This window comes from Morus notabilis, unplaced genomic scaffold (genome assembly GCF_000414095.1).
Source record: "Morus notabilis unplaced genomic scaffold, ASM41409v2 Scaffold218, whole genome shotgun sequence".
Taxonomy (NCBI): domain Eukaryota; kingdom Viridiplantae; phylum Streptophyta; class Magnoliopsida; order Rosales; family Moraceae; genus Morus; species Morus notabilis.
In genome coordinates, this window is record NW_010358631.1 from 166,747 (window position 1) to 182,145 (window position 15,399).

Below are 15,399 nucleotides of genomic sequence, written 5' to 3' on the forward strand. Positions count from 1 at the left end.
TTGTTTTTTTGCAGCAATCAGTAGCCAAAATGCGGCATTGCTGAAGTTTAAAGACCTTGCTAAGGCATGTCACATTTAGAGAGAGAGAGAGAGAGAGAGAGAGAGAGATAGCACTAAGATTCCAACTGGAAATATGATAGATGTTACACCAAGGGCATAACTGAGTTGTATTTTTATTTCTAACACGTAACGAAAATTAAAAAAAAAATTAAAAAAAAAATTAAAATTTAAGTGCTGATACAAACAGGTATCAAAAACTTGGTGTCCAGCTTACAGATGGTAAAAAGTTCTCTCAAACAGTAAGGTATTTATACTTATAAACGATTATGTACCTAAAAATCTGGGAAATAACGAAAGGACACAAAATCATACCTAATACAGTATTGACAAAACACACTCTCCTTTGCTGTACTGCTTAATGAACATGTATGCAAATTTTACACTCTATACATTGTATATAATTCTTTTCTCAGGAAAAAAAAAATTGCCTATTTTTTCATACCATTTACCATGGAGAACAATCAACGAGCTGGAAGACTTTATCATGGCAATTGAATTGCTTGATCATAACCAGAAGTACAGCATTGCCTGCCAAATGAAATTGTTAGTGCCTACTTTTGATGCAGAACAAGACTAGGATACTAGGAATGAATTTGTGTATTTTCCTATTAGGATATGCTTTATCTTCGGTATTTAATTTTAGTTTAGCGTTATGTTTATCTCTTGGGATTATTAAGAATTACTTAAGTTTTTATTTTGTTGCCTTACTCTATAAATACCTCAGTGATTGTAATTTGATATCAGAGTTGAGATTGATGAATGAAAATTGAGATTAAATTTTTTCCTCGTCTTAATTTCTTGTTATTGGTTTCCATCATCTTCAGTTCTTGTTCTCTCTAGAATCTTCAGTTTTCTCTCCTTGGTTCTATTTCTATCTCACTAGCGGTTCTACTTCTCTATCATGGTTCTATTATTCTCTCTATATTCTTTCTCTTCTGCCTTGGTCTTGCATCTGTTTAACCAATTCAAAACATAAATACTAAAAATAAAAGATAAACCTAATAGCTAATATACATTTCAAATTTCTAATATCCTGATCTTGCTTACATCAACTTAACAAGGTCAATATAGTTTACCTAAAGAAAACGAAACTTCAACAAGAATTAGCAAGCTTTGTATCCCATGCCCATTGAAGATTGAAGTTTAAAGCAAAAATAGTTCACACAAAAACAAAAAGGAGAGTAAAGCAAGATAGGGCATACCTCTCTTAGCGGATCAAGGCATTGGTCATCGTGCACTTTTGTTTTCCTTTTTCTCCAACTGAAAAGTTCAGCTTGTATGTCGTTAAGTTGTTCATGTATCTCCCTCAACAACTTCTTCTCCTCTTCCCCAGCATAAGTAATTTCTCGACTTATACCATCTCTCTCTCCCTCAAGCTGCTCGACCCTTCGACGCAACTGCTGAAACTGAGCTTGAGATTCAGCAACACTGGTTGGTGGATGAACTAGAGCCAAATTGCGATGACTACTCATTTCATCTCTCGGTTTAGACAAGTTGCTCAACATTTTCTTTGCACTGTCTGTTTCATCTTTAAAACATGATTTACTAGTTTCCTGAGGTGCCAAATCCAGGTCCCCAAGCTTGGTCTCAACTCCATCAATCGCTTCATTCTGTCTTTTCGTTTGTTTCTCACAAGTTTTACGCTTCTCTCTAAGTTTTGGAACTTCGAAAATATCTTGGATACTTGAAGAACAAGAACTGCTAAGATTTTCCTCTCTTTCTAGCAAATTATCATCATGTATTACTTCATTCAAGGCAGTGACAACTTTCAATGTTGTTGAGTCAGAGGATTTGTTGATGGTTACTGGTGAAGGCAATGGACAAGGCCTAGATTCATTCTGCTTATCTCTAGCGGAATCTTTAGAGTGAGAGATTTCTTTTACTTGTTCATCTAACATTCTAATCTGCTGCCAGTAAGAATCAAAGTTTCCACCAGAACCATGTCCTTGTTTCTTCTCTAACTCCAAGTTCTGAATACTAATTTCCTGGTCTGCTTTTTTCTCCACTATCTTCTGAACTAAATCCGGCAAGTTGATTGTGGATTTTTGCCTTTCTATGGGGCTCTTCTTCTGGTGAGAATCCTTGAGTGGAAGAGGAGGTAAAGAGCTGAATCTTTTAACATTACCTCCACCACCACAAGTTTCTCCTTTAACCAGATCACTTCCTTGGAAAATTAGAGTCTCCGGAAATCTGTTTTCGCCTCCAACCACATCATTGCACCCCAAGCTTAAAAGCTTGCACTTATAAGCCTGAACTTGGAATTCAAGAGCAGCAATTTCCATCTCCTTCTGGTAAATAAGATCTTCAAAGATTGCCAGAGACTCCTCGGCATGGTACATCTTTTCCTCTGCCAATCTCTTGTACTGGCTTGCTTCCATCTTCACTGCAGCCTTTTCGCCTTGCAAACGCAGAATCATGGAGAGAGCCTCGCTAGCCGCGGTAGCCGACGCTTCCCTTTCCTGCTCCAACTCGACGTAAAGGGTTTGAAGAAGCTGTTGTTGTGCTTCAAGGGTTTCCTTCAAAGTTGTTATGTCAGTTTCAGACATCCCAGATAAAGTTTCATCTTCAGCCATACATATATTTCTTTGGTGAAACAATCACTTTAATTCTGGTCACCCAAAAAAAAACCAAAAAAAACAAAAAAACCAAAAAAAAAACCATATCAGCAACAACTTATTAAAAATCATATGACCCATTTTAACATTCAAATCTTCGATCTTCAAAAGAGAAAATGAGTCCCTTTTAAATTCTGGAACTTTGTCACCATCAGTGCAAACACAGAGAATTGAAGAAGAGCACAACAAGCAGAGTATAGAACACTCATAAATAAATTCCTACGAAATCTTCAAATTCCAACACATTAGCTTCAGAAAGTTAATCTTGAACAATGAGTTAAATATATAAATGAGGTATCTTTAAAATTAAAATTAAAATTAAAAAAAAAAAACCTGAAATTCTTCAACTGTATGAAGCCAGAAAAGGGAGATCATTTTACCTGAAATTGCTATAGCCCGTTGAAACGAGAGACCCAGTTGAGAAAAATCCACTGTGAATACAAATTAACCGTGACTTATGAGAAATACTTCCAAATTTTGAAAGCAAAAAAAAAAAAAATAATAATAATAATAATAATAATAAAAGAAAACTTCTTTGTTCCGAGAATGAGAGAAGAACCCAGATAGGAATAAATGTTTGTGGTCTTGGAAACCAACCAAAGCTAAGAAGGAAATAAGTTTAAAATAAAATTGGGCTATAATAAATAAGGAAAAATGGTAAAATAAAGAAGGCCCATAAATACAGTTGAACTGTACCTTCAAGATTTGAGATTACTTACCCAAAGAGCATACGTAGAATCAAAAACAGCTACATTGAATGTACGCACAAACAAACAACGTTTTGATGTTTTTTTTTTTTTTTTTTTTTTTTTTTTTTTTTGGCAAAAAAAAAAAAATTTTTTTTTTTTTTTTTTTTTTTTTTTTTTTTTTTTTTTATGAGCACAAACAAACAAGGTAGCCCTTTTTCGCTGTAAGAGAGTTTTGGCTTTGCCTTCCTTACAAAGCAGAGTTGGTGTGGAAGTATTATTATTTTCCAAAACGAGAAGGAAAAAAAAAAAAAAAAAAAAAAAAAAAAAAAAAAAAAAAAAGAAACAAAGAAAAACGAGAGAGAAATGAGGAAAAAGTTGGAAAAATATCTGAAACAATATCGCCTCCAAGTCTACATTAGCAAGGAACTGTGCACTTTTTTTTTTCAATTAATTAAAGCGCGAGATGATTCTCACGAAAAAAGAAGGAAAAAAAAAAAGAGAAAAATGATAGGGCCAAGGAAAAGACAAGCTCCTCGTTTTTCCTATTTCCTAGCTGTTACGTCTTGCCTTGTGATATAAAAAAACCACCTTGACTATAGTAATTGCTCTCTTACAGTTGATCCATAAAGTTATAATATGACATGCATTTTTATTCTATTAATAAGAATTGTTATTTTTAATTATTAGATTAATTTTTTAATGATTAAATTTATATATGTATATTATAAATTTATAAATAGTGACTCAAAATTATTCTTATTACATATCAAATCGTCCTAAAATTTAATCTAACAGTTTAAACACAATTCTTATATACCCCTAAAAATTATTTATATTCCTAAAAAGTTATATATTGTAAATCAACACGCTTAACACCATTAAGTTTGAATATTAATCCTCTTAAATGGTGATATAGGTTCAGGATTTCATCCCAATGGTTAGTAGATTATTCATATTGTGTTTTAAATGAATCTAATCAATTATATTTTATCATGTTATAAAATTCACTTAAACATGAAATTATGAGAAAAATATATTAAAATTATATTGATGTGTTATGACATAGCTAATTAGACATCATTATAAAAATTAAAATTAGACAATTGATTTCAATTTAAATTACTCTTAAAAAGAAAAAGAGTAGAGATTATGAACTTATAAAAAGTAAGGTCTCGTTCACTTCGCAGATTTGAGTTTTCAATTCGAGTTAAGATGTGACATTTTCTGAGAGCTTTTCACTGTAGCAGAAAAAGTTAGATGTGACATTTTCTGAGAGTTTTTTACTGTAGAAACTTAAAACTGAAAACTCGAATCGGTGAAATGAACAAAGCGTGAGATAACAACATGTTTATTTTATGTAATAATGTTTTTTTAAAAGGTGTGGAACCAAAAATTCATTTATCCTAAATTACTTTTACATCTTTTCTAAATTATTTTTATATGGAAATAAATACTTCGTTAAACATGAAGGGGTTGTTTAGTTAGGAGATTCGTATCCCGATTTGAATCATGATTCATAATTTATTACAGTATTTTTTCTCATAAAAAATACATATAAATTAAAAATAATTTTAATTTTATAATTATAATCTATCAATTGACGCTGAAATTTATATGTTACATATAGAGGACTGATTAAGACAAGCCTATATATCTGAAACATTTATAAGGCCCCGTTCACTTTGCTGATTCGAGTTTAGAATTCGAGTTGAGATGTGACTTTATGTGAGAGCTTTTTACTGTAACAAAAAAGTTAAATGTGATTATTTGTGAGAGCTTTTTACTGTAAAAAAACTTAAATTTTAAACTCAAATCAGCGAAGTGAACGGAGCCTTAGAAAAACATTATTCTAATTATTATCGTGAAGACTCGAGACCCGAAAACTCAATTTTAGTCATCATTAAAACTCGTTTTCATCATTTGGACTTTGAGTGATTGTAGTGTGGGGCCAGCTCTTGCTTTTTCCCCCGCAACGGTGGCATCCAAGGGACCTCTTAAATTTTTAAAAGGTCGTTAATGGCGATTCCAACGGCTACAACACGGGCCCACCAGTGTGCGATGCCAATCCAGCTTCGCCGACCATATGAGATGTTCTTTTCTATTTTTTTATTGTAGGGTCAACCTTGTTATTTTATTTTATTTTATTTTTTTCCTTTTTATCTATTCATTCAATTTTTTATTTTGGTTATTTTTCCTTAAACAATATTAAATCAATCGTGCAGTTTCGGACATCATAATTTGGGAGGATCCTGTGTCAATCTTATTATGGGTGAGCTTAAAGATACTACTCGCATTGTATGTAAGATTTTGACGGTCTTTTTAGAAAGGAAAAAAAAAAGATTTTGACGGTTTAACGCCACCTAGACATCTCTTTCATTGTCCCATTTAACTCGAATCTCACCTAAAATTGGGATATAAAGGGCAGACAATAACATTTTATCAAGAAAATTAAAGAATACTCGGCAAGGGTATCGATTTTAATTTTAAAAAGATAAGGCCAATAGTCCTAAAATTTATTTGAAATTTGTAATATCAATTGACATGTCACGTGTAAAGGTGTAAATTTAGACTGCTCGGCCGGGTCTGGCCCGGACATGACGGCCCAAAGAGAAATTTCGAACTGGAGAGATGGTCAGCCTAGCTCGGCCCTAAGGCCAAAAAGTTTAAGGCCGGCTTGCCTCGGCCCAAAATTTTATAAAGTATTTTTTTTTTTTAAAAATCTTTAAAAATATGATGTTCAACTCGCCCCGGTCCTAAATGAAAGATGGTCGTCCCAACCCGGTCATAAGTCTAAAAAATTTAGAGCCGGCCGGACTCGGGCCAACATCAACGGGTCTCAGGCCGGCCCGTTTAGCCCGGCTCAAACTTAAAGCTCTAGTCATGTGAATTGTAAATTTTTTATCATACGTGCTTAAAAACTCATCATATCAATTAGTATTATAAAATTTCATTGACTAATGAAAAAATAACAACTCACCTCCATGTGAGTGGGTTTAAAATAAATTAGGATAAAAATTAGAAGTAAAGCTTAGATTCTTTTGGGGTTTTTGATGCTTTTGCTCCATTACTTTGACTGAATTGGCATGTGTGGCTCTTGAACCTTTAATTGTTGAAATCGCCCTCTAAATTTAAAAACTATCACGTTGGATTAAAATAAATTAGGATAAAAATTAGAAGTAAAGCTTAGATTATTTTTGGGGTTTTTGATGCTTTTGCCCTGTTACTTTGACTGAATTGGCATGTGGCTCTTGAATCTTTAATTGTTGAAATCACTCTCTAAATTTAAAAAATATATGATGTTAAAATTTGAAAAGAAATGCCCTAATACACACATAATATGACGTCTTTCAATTGTCATATTAAATTTTAGTTTTTTTATTTCGAACGAGCTTACATAGCGTGCGAAGATTTTTCTGTCCACATTTAACAATATCATCGATTGAGAATATTTTGCAACAATTTATTAAATTTAAGAAGTAATTTGTCAATCAAGAAAACTTTAATTCTTAAAGTAACTTGTAACACTTTGTAACACTCCTCTCTCTCTCTCTCTCTCTCTCTCTCTCTCTCTCTCTATATATATATATATATATATATATTCATCCGGTTATGATTCCAGGGAGTCATTCTTCATTGTCAACGGTATATATGCATATGCATATGTATGTTTTATAGCAATAAGCACGCGTAACATCCTCATTATGTAGGGGACAAGAAACTAGCAAGCCGAGCAGAAGATGCGCATTGCGGAGAGGGAATGGTCATGAAAAATAATGGGTGATTATTGAATGTGCCCAAAAGTATGGTTCTCAATGAATTAGTTAGCAACTTCCAACAAAGCCCATCGTTTTGGTCCGATAGATCTGGTCTATGATCAAGGTCTCGTGCAGATCATTGTACCATGCGTGTGGTTGTGGCGCATATGGGTGCAATCCTAACAGAAAATTTAAAGAGACGACGGGAAAATGGGAAAGAAAATGATATGTTAACTCCAAAAAAAAAAAAAAAAATGAAGAAAATGAGAGTTAAACTGCCACATAGGCTTTATGGAAAGATAAGTTAGAGAAGTAACTGAAGTTAATGCGATTGACCAACAATTTCTGAGGTGACAGCAAAAGAGAAGGACAAGCTACTAGCCAATTTGAGATTGGTCCAGAGTCGTGCTTTTCTTGTTCTGATAATTTCCAGAGTCATATTTATTATTATTATTATTATTATTATTTGAGAAATAAGCAAGGGTTACTTTTAAAAAATTGTTCGACACAAAAACAAATAATAATACTACAGCATTTTTAAAAAAGCAAAAGTGCAATCTCAAAACGAGGCCAAAACCTATAAAAATAAGACCCGTTCAGTTTGTCAATTTGAGTTGAGATATGACTTTATTTGAGAATTTTTTATTATAATAAAAAAGTTAAATGTGACTGTTTATGAAAACTTTTTACTGTAACAAAACTCGAATTTTAAACTCGAATCGGTGAAATAAACGGGACCGTAATTTTTAAAGGCTTAAGCAATCCTAAGAGGCAGCGCTATACATCATGACCGGAGTTGGGTCGGGATTAGACATCCCCTCAGGTCTCACATCCCGACTTATTCCCGATCCGTCGGGATGTGAAACTGGACCCATAAAGAAAATGATTACATGCAGATACACGCTCAGAGGACATGGACGTGGGCGTGAATGTGAATGTCCTACACAAGAAGGCTGAAAAAGAACAGCTCTGGTGATTGTAAGTAAATGTGTAGATGTTATTAACACTCATGCTTGACAAACAGGATCTATGAATTTTGAGTGAACCAAACATATTTTTGGATAGTACCTGAAAGGGAAGACCAATTTGATTGGTTATTTATGAAGTTTTCTGAGAAAGAGGTTGCAGGGGAATTTTAGTGCAAGGAAAAAAGGGCTTTATCAGAATAGGTCAAGTCAGCTGCATTAAAAGAACACGGCTTGAGTTCAATAATATATAACTTTAAGTGCCATAATTTTCCAGCAAAAAGAAAAAAGAAAAAAAGTGTCATAATTGTATCAAGAGTCAAATCAAAGCTCAAAGGATGTCCTAACTTGGGGGCAGAAGTTATCTAAATAAAAAATGTTATGTCAAGAATGTGGAAGTAGCACCAATAATTTGCCATTTGAATTTTAGAACTCTAGCTAATAATTTAACAGCTTACAAGTTAAATCAGATGATTATTTCATTATCCACAAAGAATTAGGAGTACGTAATATGACGATAATCTCAAATAAATTATCAAATACAACTTCTTGAGGAAAACAAAAAAGTTTTCTTGTGTTCTCAAGAAATCTAGCTCTGACATTCGTTAATTCGTTAGTTTATCTCAATCGACAGGAACTTCAACCTCCATCTTCAGATCAGAGTTGTCAAGAATCTGCAAATAACGAAGGCCAGTTTATATTTGTTCTTCTAAATATAAAGATGACTTTTTAATGTAGCAGGTATGTCTTTTTCCACAATTTATTAAAAGTTCAATGCAAGGCATATCTATTTCAAACTTATTTAAGCATGTTGAACAGATGACAGAACTTCGGGAAGAGGTCAGGAAGGAAAAATCAGTAGATGACTACTTCAAGTAATGGGCTGCAAAAACTTTCTAGTTGATAAGATCAGAAGAAAGAAGGTTTGGAACTAATGGATCCCACCCCACAAATTTACTCCATGTGTTTCTAATGAATAACCAGGAAGAGAAATAAGAAAGAAAACATAAAAGATAAAAGATCCAAGAGGAGTGATGCAAATTGTACAAGCAAGAAAATAAAGGTGATGCAAAAGAAGCTTGTATTTAAAAACTACACTTATCCATCGTATGTCAAATAGAACTAAGACTCTTGCAATTGAACAATAATACACATTGTCGTACCTTCGTGAAGTCAGACAAACTTAATGCGGCATCTTTTTTGTACCCCGACTCCTCAAGCACATGAGACAACACTTGCTGTAGAAATACAGAATATTAAAAGGTAAACAGTATTAATTGAATCAAGCATCACAATAAGCAAAGCTGAAGTTGGGTCGCGTAGCCATGTGGATATTAATACTTGAATCAAAATCCATTCAGACATTTACAATACAATGTCTTCCTTAAATAGCCAAAAACCATTCGAGTGTTTAGCAAGAGAAAAACAGATAGAAGTACTCAAACTAGCCTGACATATTTTATATTTCTTGCATTATAATCCACGTTAATGAGCACCAAACAATCCAGCTAACATTTTTTCAGTCTTCAGGCAAGAATTTGATAATAATTTGCAACATCAAAGGTGCAAACAGGTTTGGAAAAAAACTACATTCATAAACCTAATACTAAATGGTCTTGTTAAAAACCCACTTCACACTATTTTCTGAGAAAACCAAATCCTGTATGATAGTAGCCAAACTGTTCTATATAGTTGGAAAACTTAAAGATTGGTAATATTGAAAAAAATTTCATGCACCAAGATCAACTAATCAGAACGTATTTGTTGATGCCGAAATCCGGCACAACACCGCGTGCGGAAGCGCACGGTAACCGGACTCTATTCTCTGCCTCTTCTGGTCAGATCCATAGCATCGTTCGGAATGGATCCCTAGCACTGTTTTGCTCAGCTCCAAGCATTGTTTGGGACGGATCCCTAGCACTATTCTGACCTGCAATGAAAGAGGAGACGGCCTCGAAGTGAGGAAACACAGGTGTGGTGTCTGCCAATGGCACTCTGACGCTCAAGTCAGTGTTCTGGTCAGGAGCAACAAATGAGTGGGCAGCGTTAGGTGTGGAAAAATGTCCGTACCTTTGTGAGCTAATGAGCTTGGTATTTATAGAGTATTTCCGGATCCGTGTAGTGTCCGGATCTGACCCAGAACCCGGGGGTAACCCAGGTGTACAGTTGTACCGGTCATATGACACATGTTGCGCCCCTATAGGTGGAGGAATCCCCCATTGGGATTGCGGAGAGGAGGCCACGTCGCAATCAGTTGGCTGATTGAGAACTTGTCCTGTTCTGCCAGTCGGTGTCGGTTAGTGCTCGGACTAGATGCTTAGCCTGTTTGGGTTCTTCTTCCCTTTTCGGATGAGGTGCTAAGCCTTTTCGGCCTATTGTTTGGACCAAGTGCTCGGCTTGTTCGGATTAGGTGCTGGGCCTGTTCGGACCAAGTGCTTGGCCTGTTCAGATCAGGTGCTCGGCCTGTTCGGACCAAGTGCTCGGCCTATTCGGATCAGGTGCTCGGCCTGTTCGGACCAAGTGCTCGGCCTGTTCGGATCAGGTGCTCAGCCTGTTTGGACCAAGTGCTCAGCCTGTTCAAGTTGTTCTTCTTTGTCGGCCTGCTAAGACCAGGTGCTCGGCCTGTTCGAGCTGTTCTTTCCTGTCGTCCTGCTCGGACCAAGTGCTCAACCTATACGGATCAGGTGCTCGGCATGTTTAGGCTATTCTTCTATGTCGGCCTGCTCGCACCAGGTGCTCGGCCTATTCGGGCCGTTCTTCCTCGTCGGCATGTTCAGACCATGTGCTCGGCCTATTCGGGCTATTCTTCCCCATTGGCCTGCTCTGGCGGGGGGCCTATTCTTCTGGTCATAAAAATGCCCACCCCTCAACATTAGCCCTCTAAGACTAAGGTGGAGAAGGTCATCAACACCTAAGTCTTAAAGTGGTTGGGATATATTCTTAGCTTATCTAGACACTTGGTCTCGCGCCTTGTCGGCACCTGGTCAGACCTGTTTGGCAATTCATTTAACTGATCATAGTAGGATTGGGCCTGTAGGTCTTAATTATGTTTGGCCCATTACCGCCGCACGCTGACCTGGACTTATGGTCCTTTTTGTTCTCTAGCTCGAATTGTCCGATGACGTGGGTTTGCCCTACGGTATGCCAGACGGGTTGGGATCAAAAAATGCCCAAGGCCGATTCTATTCGGCCGAATCCTTCTGCAGACATCATCCGACTAGGATATCTTGCCTCGTAGCTTCTTTGGACCCTGGGGTCTTGTGTTAGGCTGCATAGCCTTGTTGGAAATTTAGCATTGTGCCAGGTCAGTGCTTGGTTTGTTCAGACAAACATGGTCAGACATGGACCTGATCGGCCTGGTCGGACAGCTCAACAGGTAGACCTGGAGTTGGTCAGACAAAAGGCTTGATCGGCATGATCGGACATAAAGCCTGATCGGCGTGGTCGAACGGGTCTATTGGACCTTGTCAGACATGGCCTGTTCGGCCTAGTCAGACAACTCAACAGGTGGACTTGGAGTTTGTGAGACATAAGAACTGATCGGTGTGGTCGAACGAGTCTCTTGGACTTGGTCGGACATGGCCTGTTCGGCCTGGTCGGAGGGCTCGACAAGTGGAACTGGAGCTGGTCGAACATAAGGCCTAATTGGCGTGGTCAGACATAAGGCCTGATCGGCGTGGTCGGACGGGTCTATTGGACCTGGAGCTGCTTGGTCTGGGTACTTAGTCCGCTGACCTTCTGACCTTCTAATCTTGTGATCTTGTGATCTTGTGATCTTTGTCTTTTGGTCTGATCGAGGATCTTCTGATCTTCGTGGAAAGAATTGAAGTGTGCTGGAAAGGCCGGTGCCCTCCTTCTAGCACCAAATGTGATGCCGAAATCCGGCACAACACTGTGTGCAGAAGTGCACGGTAACCGGACTCTGTTCTCTGCCTCTTCTGGTCGGATCCATAACACTGTTCGGAACGGATCCCTAGCATTGTTCTGCTCGGGTCCTAGCACTATTCGGGACAGATCCCTAACACTATTCTGACCTGCAACGAAAGAGGAGACGGCCTCAGAGTGAGGGAACACTACTCTGACACTCAAGTCAGTGTTCTGGTCGGGAGCAACAAATGAGTGGGCAGAGTTAGGTGTGAAAAAATGTCCGTACCTTTGTGAGCTAATAAGCTTGGTATTTATAGAGTATTTCTGGATCCGTGTAGTGTCCGGATCTGACCCAGAACCCAGGGGTGACGCAGGTGTACAGTTGTACCTATCATATGACACATGTCGCGCCCCTATAGGTAGAGGAATCCCCCATTGGGATTGCGGAGAGGAGGCCATGTGGCAGTCAGTTGGCTGATTGGGAACTTGTCATGTTCCGCCAGTCGGTGTCGGTTAGTGCTCGAACCAGGTGCTCGGTCAACTCAGATCACGCGCTTGGCCTGTTCGGATCAAGTGCTCGACCTGTTCAGTCTGTTTAAATCAGGTGCTCGACCTGTTTAGACCAGGTGCTCGGCCTGTTCGGATCAGGTGCTCGAGTTGTTCTTCTCCATCGGCCTATTTGGACCAGATGCTCGGCCTATTCGGACCAGGTGCTCGGCCTATTCGGCCTGTTTGAAGCAAGTGCTCGGCCTGTTCGGACTGTTCTTCCCTGTCGACCTGCTCGGACCAGGTGCTTGGCCTATTCGGCCTGTTCAGACCAGGTGCTCGGCCTGTTCAGACCAGGTGCTCGGCCTGTTCAGACCAAGTGCTCGGCCTATTCGGCCTATTCGAACCAGGTAATCGGCCTGTTTGGGCTGTTCTTCCCCATCAGCCTACTCTGGGGGGCTATTCTTCCGGTCACAAAAATGACCACCCCTCAACAGTATTGGTAGCTTATGATAGTTATCCTAACAGATAAAAGCTTTTTTTTATCAAAGCACTAAGCAGATTTGTGTCGATATTTAAAAGAAAAAGGCTCAAAAGTGTCTTTTTCCTCGCCAGTGACAAAACATTCTAGAATATACTCTAAACGCCCACAAAACGTATATTCAATGTAGCCATTTACATATAACTTCCCTCCCTAAATTTTAAACATACTAAGGTATGCATCGACCATTCTGTCTAGCATCTAAAAGTAATATCTAATTGGCTGAATATGTAATGAGCTTCCATTCTCTATTTGGCATTGAATCACCAATATATATTTCATTGAAATTTAAAGTCTCTTCTATACCATGCCTTCAATAAACAAGAAAAGGAACAATACAGAAACAAATTAGCAAGAAATGCTTCAAAATCTAACCCACCTCCCTCTGTTGCTCAGATATGAACTGCCCCGTCAAATCTCGCAAAATATTCAACACGTCACTGTATGTAACTTTCCCATTACAGTCTGAATCATATACTCTAAAGATAACTAGAAAACAAACAAACACAAAAAACTTAAATTTTAATAAGGAGAGAACTAAACCAAGCTTGAATAAAAGATGAAAAAAATAATAATAAAAACATAAAAGTAAAAAAGAGCAATTACACTCAATCTTTTGCTGCAAACATGCCCGAGGACTAAATGCTGACAAAAATGCCACAAATTCCTTAAAGTTCAATCCATCCAACATCCTCAACAATCTCTGTAAAGTTGAAACAAGCATTTCATAAAATATTATCATTCGAAGAATGAAGACACATTACCCAGAAAAATAATTGTGGTTTAAACCAATACATGCTGAGAAGTGACAATCAGTAATAAACAGATTGTATGTATACACATGCAAGGAAGTATATAAATACACACACACACACACACATAATATATTGTGGAATATCGATTTTTTTTTTAACAATTCCCACAAAAGTATAGATATTCAGTTCTTTCCAATATTCTTCTCCAAATTCCACCAAATAAATAAATATCTAGAAATACATTGAAATTCACATGATTGTTTTTTCATTGTTATATACATGCATAAACGTGGTTGTACATAAATCAAGGTTACAAAAATTTTCCATTTAGATTTATGGAAATTGAGAATCAAGTGTCATAGAAAGTGAAAGGGAGAGAGTTCGGACCTGAGAGAGAGGATTGACGGCGAATTCAGGGACGGACAAGAACTCTTCGGCGGAGATGAAACCTCCGCCCTTGCGATCGAGCTGAAAGAACCTCTGGTACAGCGAAACAATCTCCTGCTGCGAAACTACAAAACCAAAAACGAATCGAAATCGAATCGAAATCAAATCAGAAAGTTTCTTCGCCGATCAGAGCGGAATCGAAACGAAAGAAGATTTCTCTCACAGGCCCCATTGCAGTGCTGCTGGACCTCCTCGATGTCGTACTGAGTGAGCATGGAGGAGGTATTGCCCATGGCGATGGCCGCAGAGGGAAGAAGTCGGAAGCCCTAGATTCACGGAGAAGAAGACGAAGTGTGTGGTTGAAGCTCTGCTGATTTCTTCAATAACCACCTGACGCTGATTTTGCAGAGGTGAAGAGGAAGGTCAGTGCACGGTGGACGAGGTTAGTTGAGGCGCGTGGCCAGTCACGCGCGTAAAACGGCGGTTTTTCTTGCTGTCGTTGGCTTATGAACTGTATGGTGGTTGGTACTTGGTGGCCACGAAACGGCAGCTTTCGAGCTGTCGTTTCCCCCATCAACTTTTTTTTTTTTTTTTTTTTTTAAAGAAGAATTTTCCCTCGTCAACTTTGTTTAAGCAAAATTCAACTTTTCACCATCAAATATCTAAGAGCTCGAATATAATTCTGATTTATTATGAACAGATCATTATGGTAACGAAAACAAATATACTTGTTACAAACACAATTTTAGCAAATTTCTTTTGAAAAAAAAAAAGAAAATCCAAAACTTTTAGTCACTTGTCATAACCTCAATGAAACCAACATTATGAAAATTAATTTTTTTTAATCTTAACCAACAATATAGATAATTATTTAGTTGTCACCCTACATTCATTATGCTAAGTAACGTTTCTTTATGATAAGAACCTTAAAACCAATATCCGACGATCATGTGATAAGAAATCTTATAAAGAGAAAGTTGGCGAGAGAGGCTTTGAGAAAGAAAGAAAGCTTGTTTGGTCCGGCACCACCTCTAAGCGTGTCGTCGGGCTTCCGGGCCTGAAATTCATTCTTCGGACTTCTCTCAGTGTCTGCTTTTCTTGTGATGATGATTGTGTGTGGAGCGGTGCATCCGTTGGGGTGATCTACATTCCCATGTAGTGTTGATTTATAAGGTGGTGAGATTTTCTTGTCGGCGATGTTTTCTTTCTTCTTTGGTGGTTAGAGTGTTCGTGACTAATGTACCCTCTATTTTTTTGTGATCCTATTGCAATCCTCGAC

General features: G+C 37.6%; 2 protein-coding genes across 4 annotated transcripts; both read right to left on the minus strand.

Annotated features, from left to right (window-relative positions):
- Window positions 1-264: 264 nt before the first annotated feature.
- Window positions 265-3,465, minus strand: LOC21397107. Of its 3 annotated transcripts, none has more exons than XM_024162195.1 (4): window positions 3,395-3,465; window positions 3,056-3,106; window positions 1,263-2,668; window positions 265-588 (listed from the first exon to the last, which is right to left on the minus strand). In XM_024162195.1, the coding sequence occupies exons 3-4, from the start codon at window positions 2,631-2,633 to the stop codon at window positions 565-567; spliced, it is 1,395 nt and encodes a 464-aa protein (XP_024017963.1). In that variant the 5' UTR covers window positions 2,634-2,668; window positions 3,056-3,106; window positions 3,395-3,465; the 3' UTR covers window positions 265-564. The 3 variants fall into 3 exon arrangements, with proteins under 3 accessions (XP_024017963.1, XP_024017964.1, XP_024017965.1); XM_024162196.1 differs by having other exon boundaries at window positions 3,372-3,428; XM_024162197.1 differs by lacking the exon at window positions 3,395-3,465 and adding an exon at window positions 3,235-3,257.
- Window positions 3,466-8,508: 5,043 nt separating this feature from the next.
- LOC21397108 (calcineurin subunit B) lies at window positions 8,509-14,513 on the minus strand. The gene is made up of 6 exons (XM_010092853.2): window positions 14,344-14,513; window positions 14,121-14,245; window positions 13,585-13,681; window positions 13,358-13,467; window positions 9,248-9,322; window positions 8,509-8,758 (listed from the first exon to the last, which is right to left on the minus strand). The coding sequence occupies exons 1-6, from the start codon at window positions 14,411-14,413 to the stop codon at window positions 8,708-8,710; spliced, it is 528 nt and encodes a 175-aa protein (XP_010091155.2). The 5' UTR covers window positions 14,414-14,513; the 3' UTR covers window positions 8,509-8,707.
- Between the last annotated feature and the right edge of the window lie 886 nt (window positions 14,514-15,399).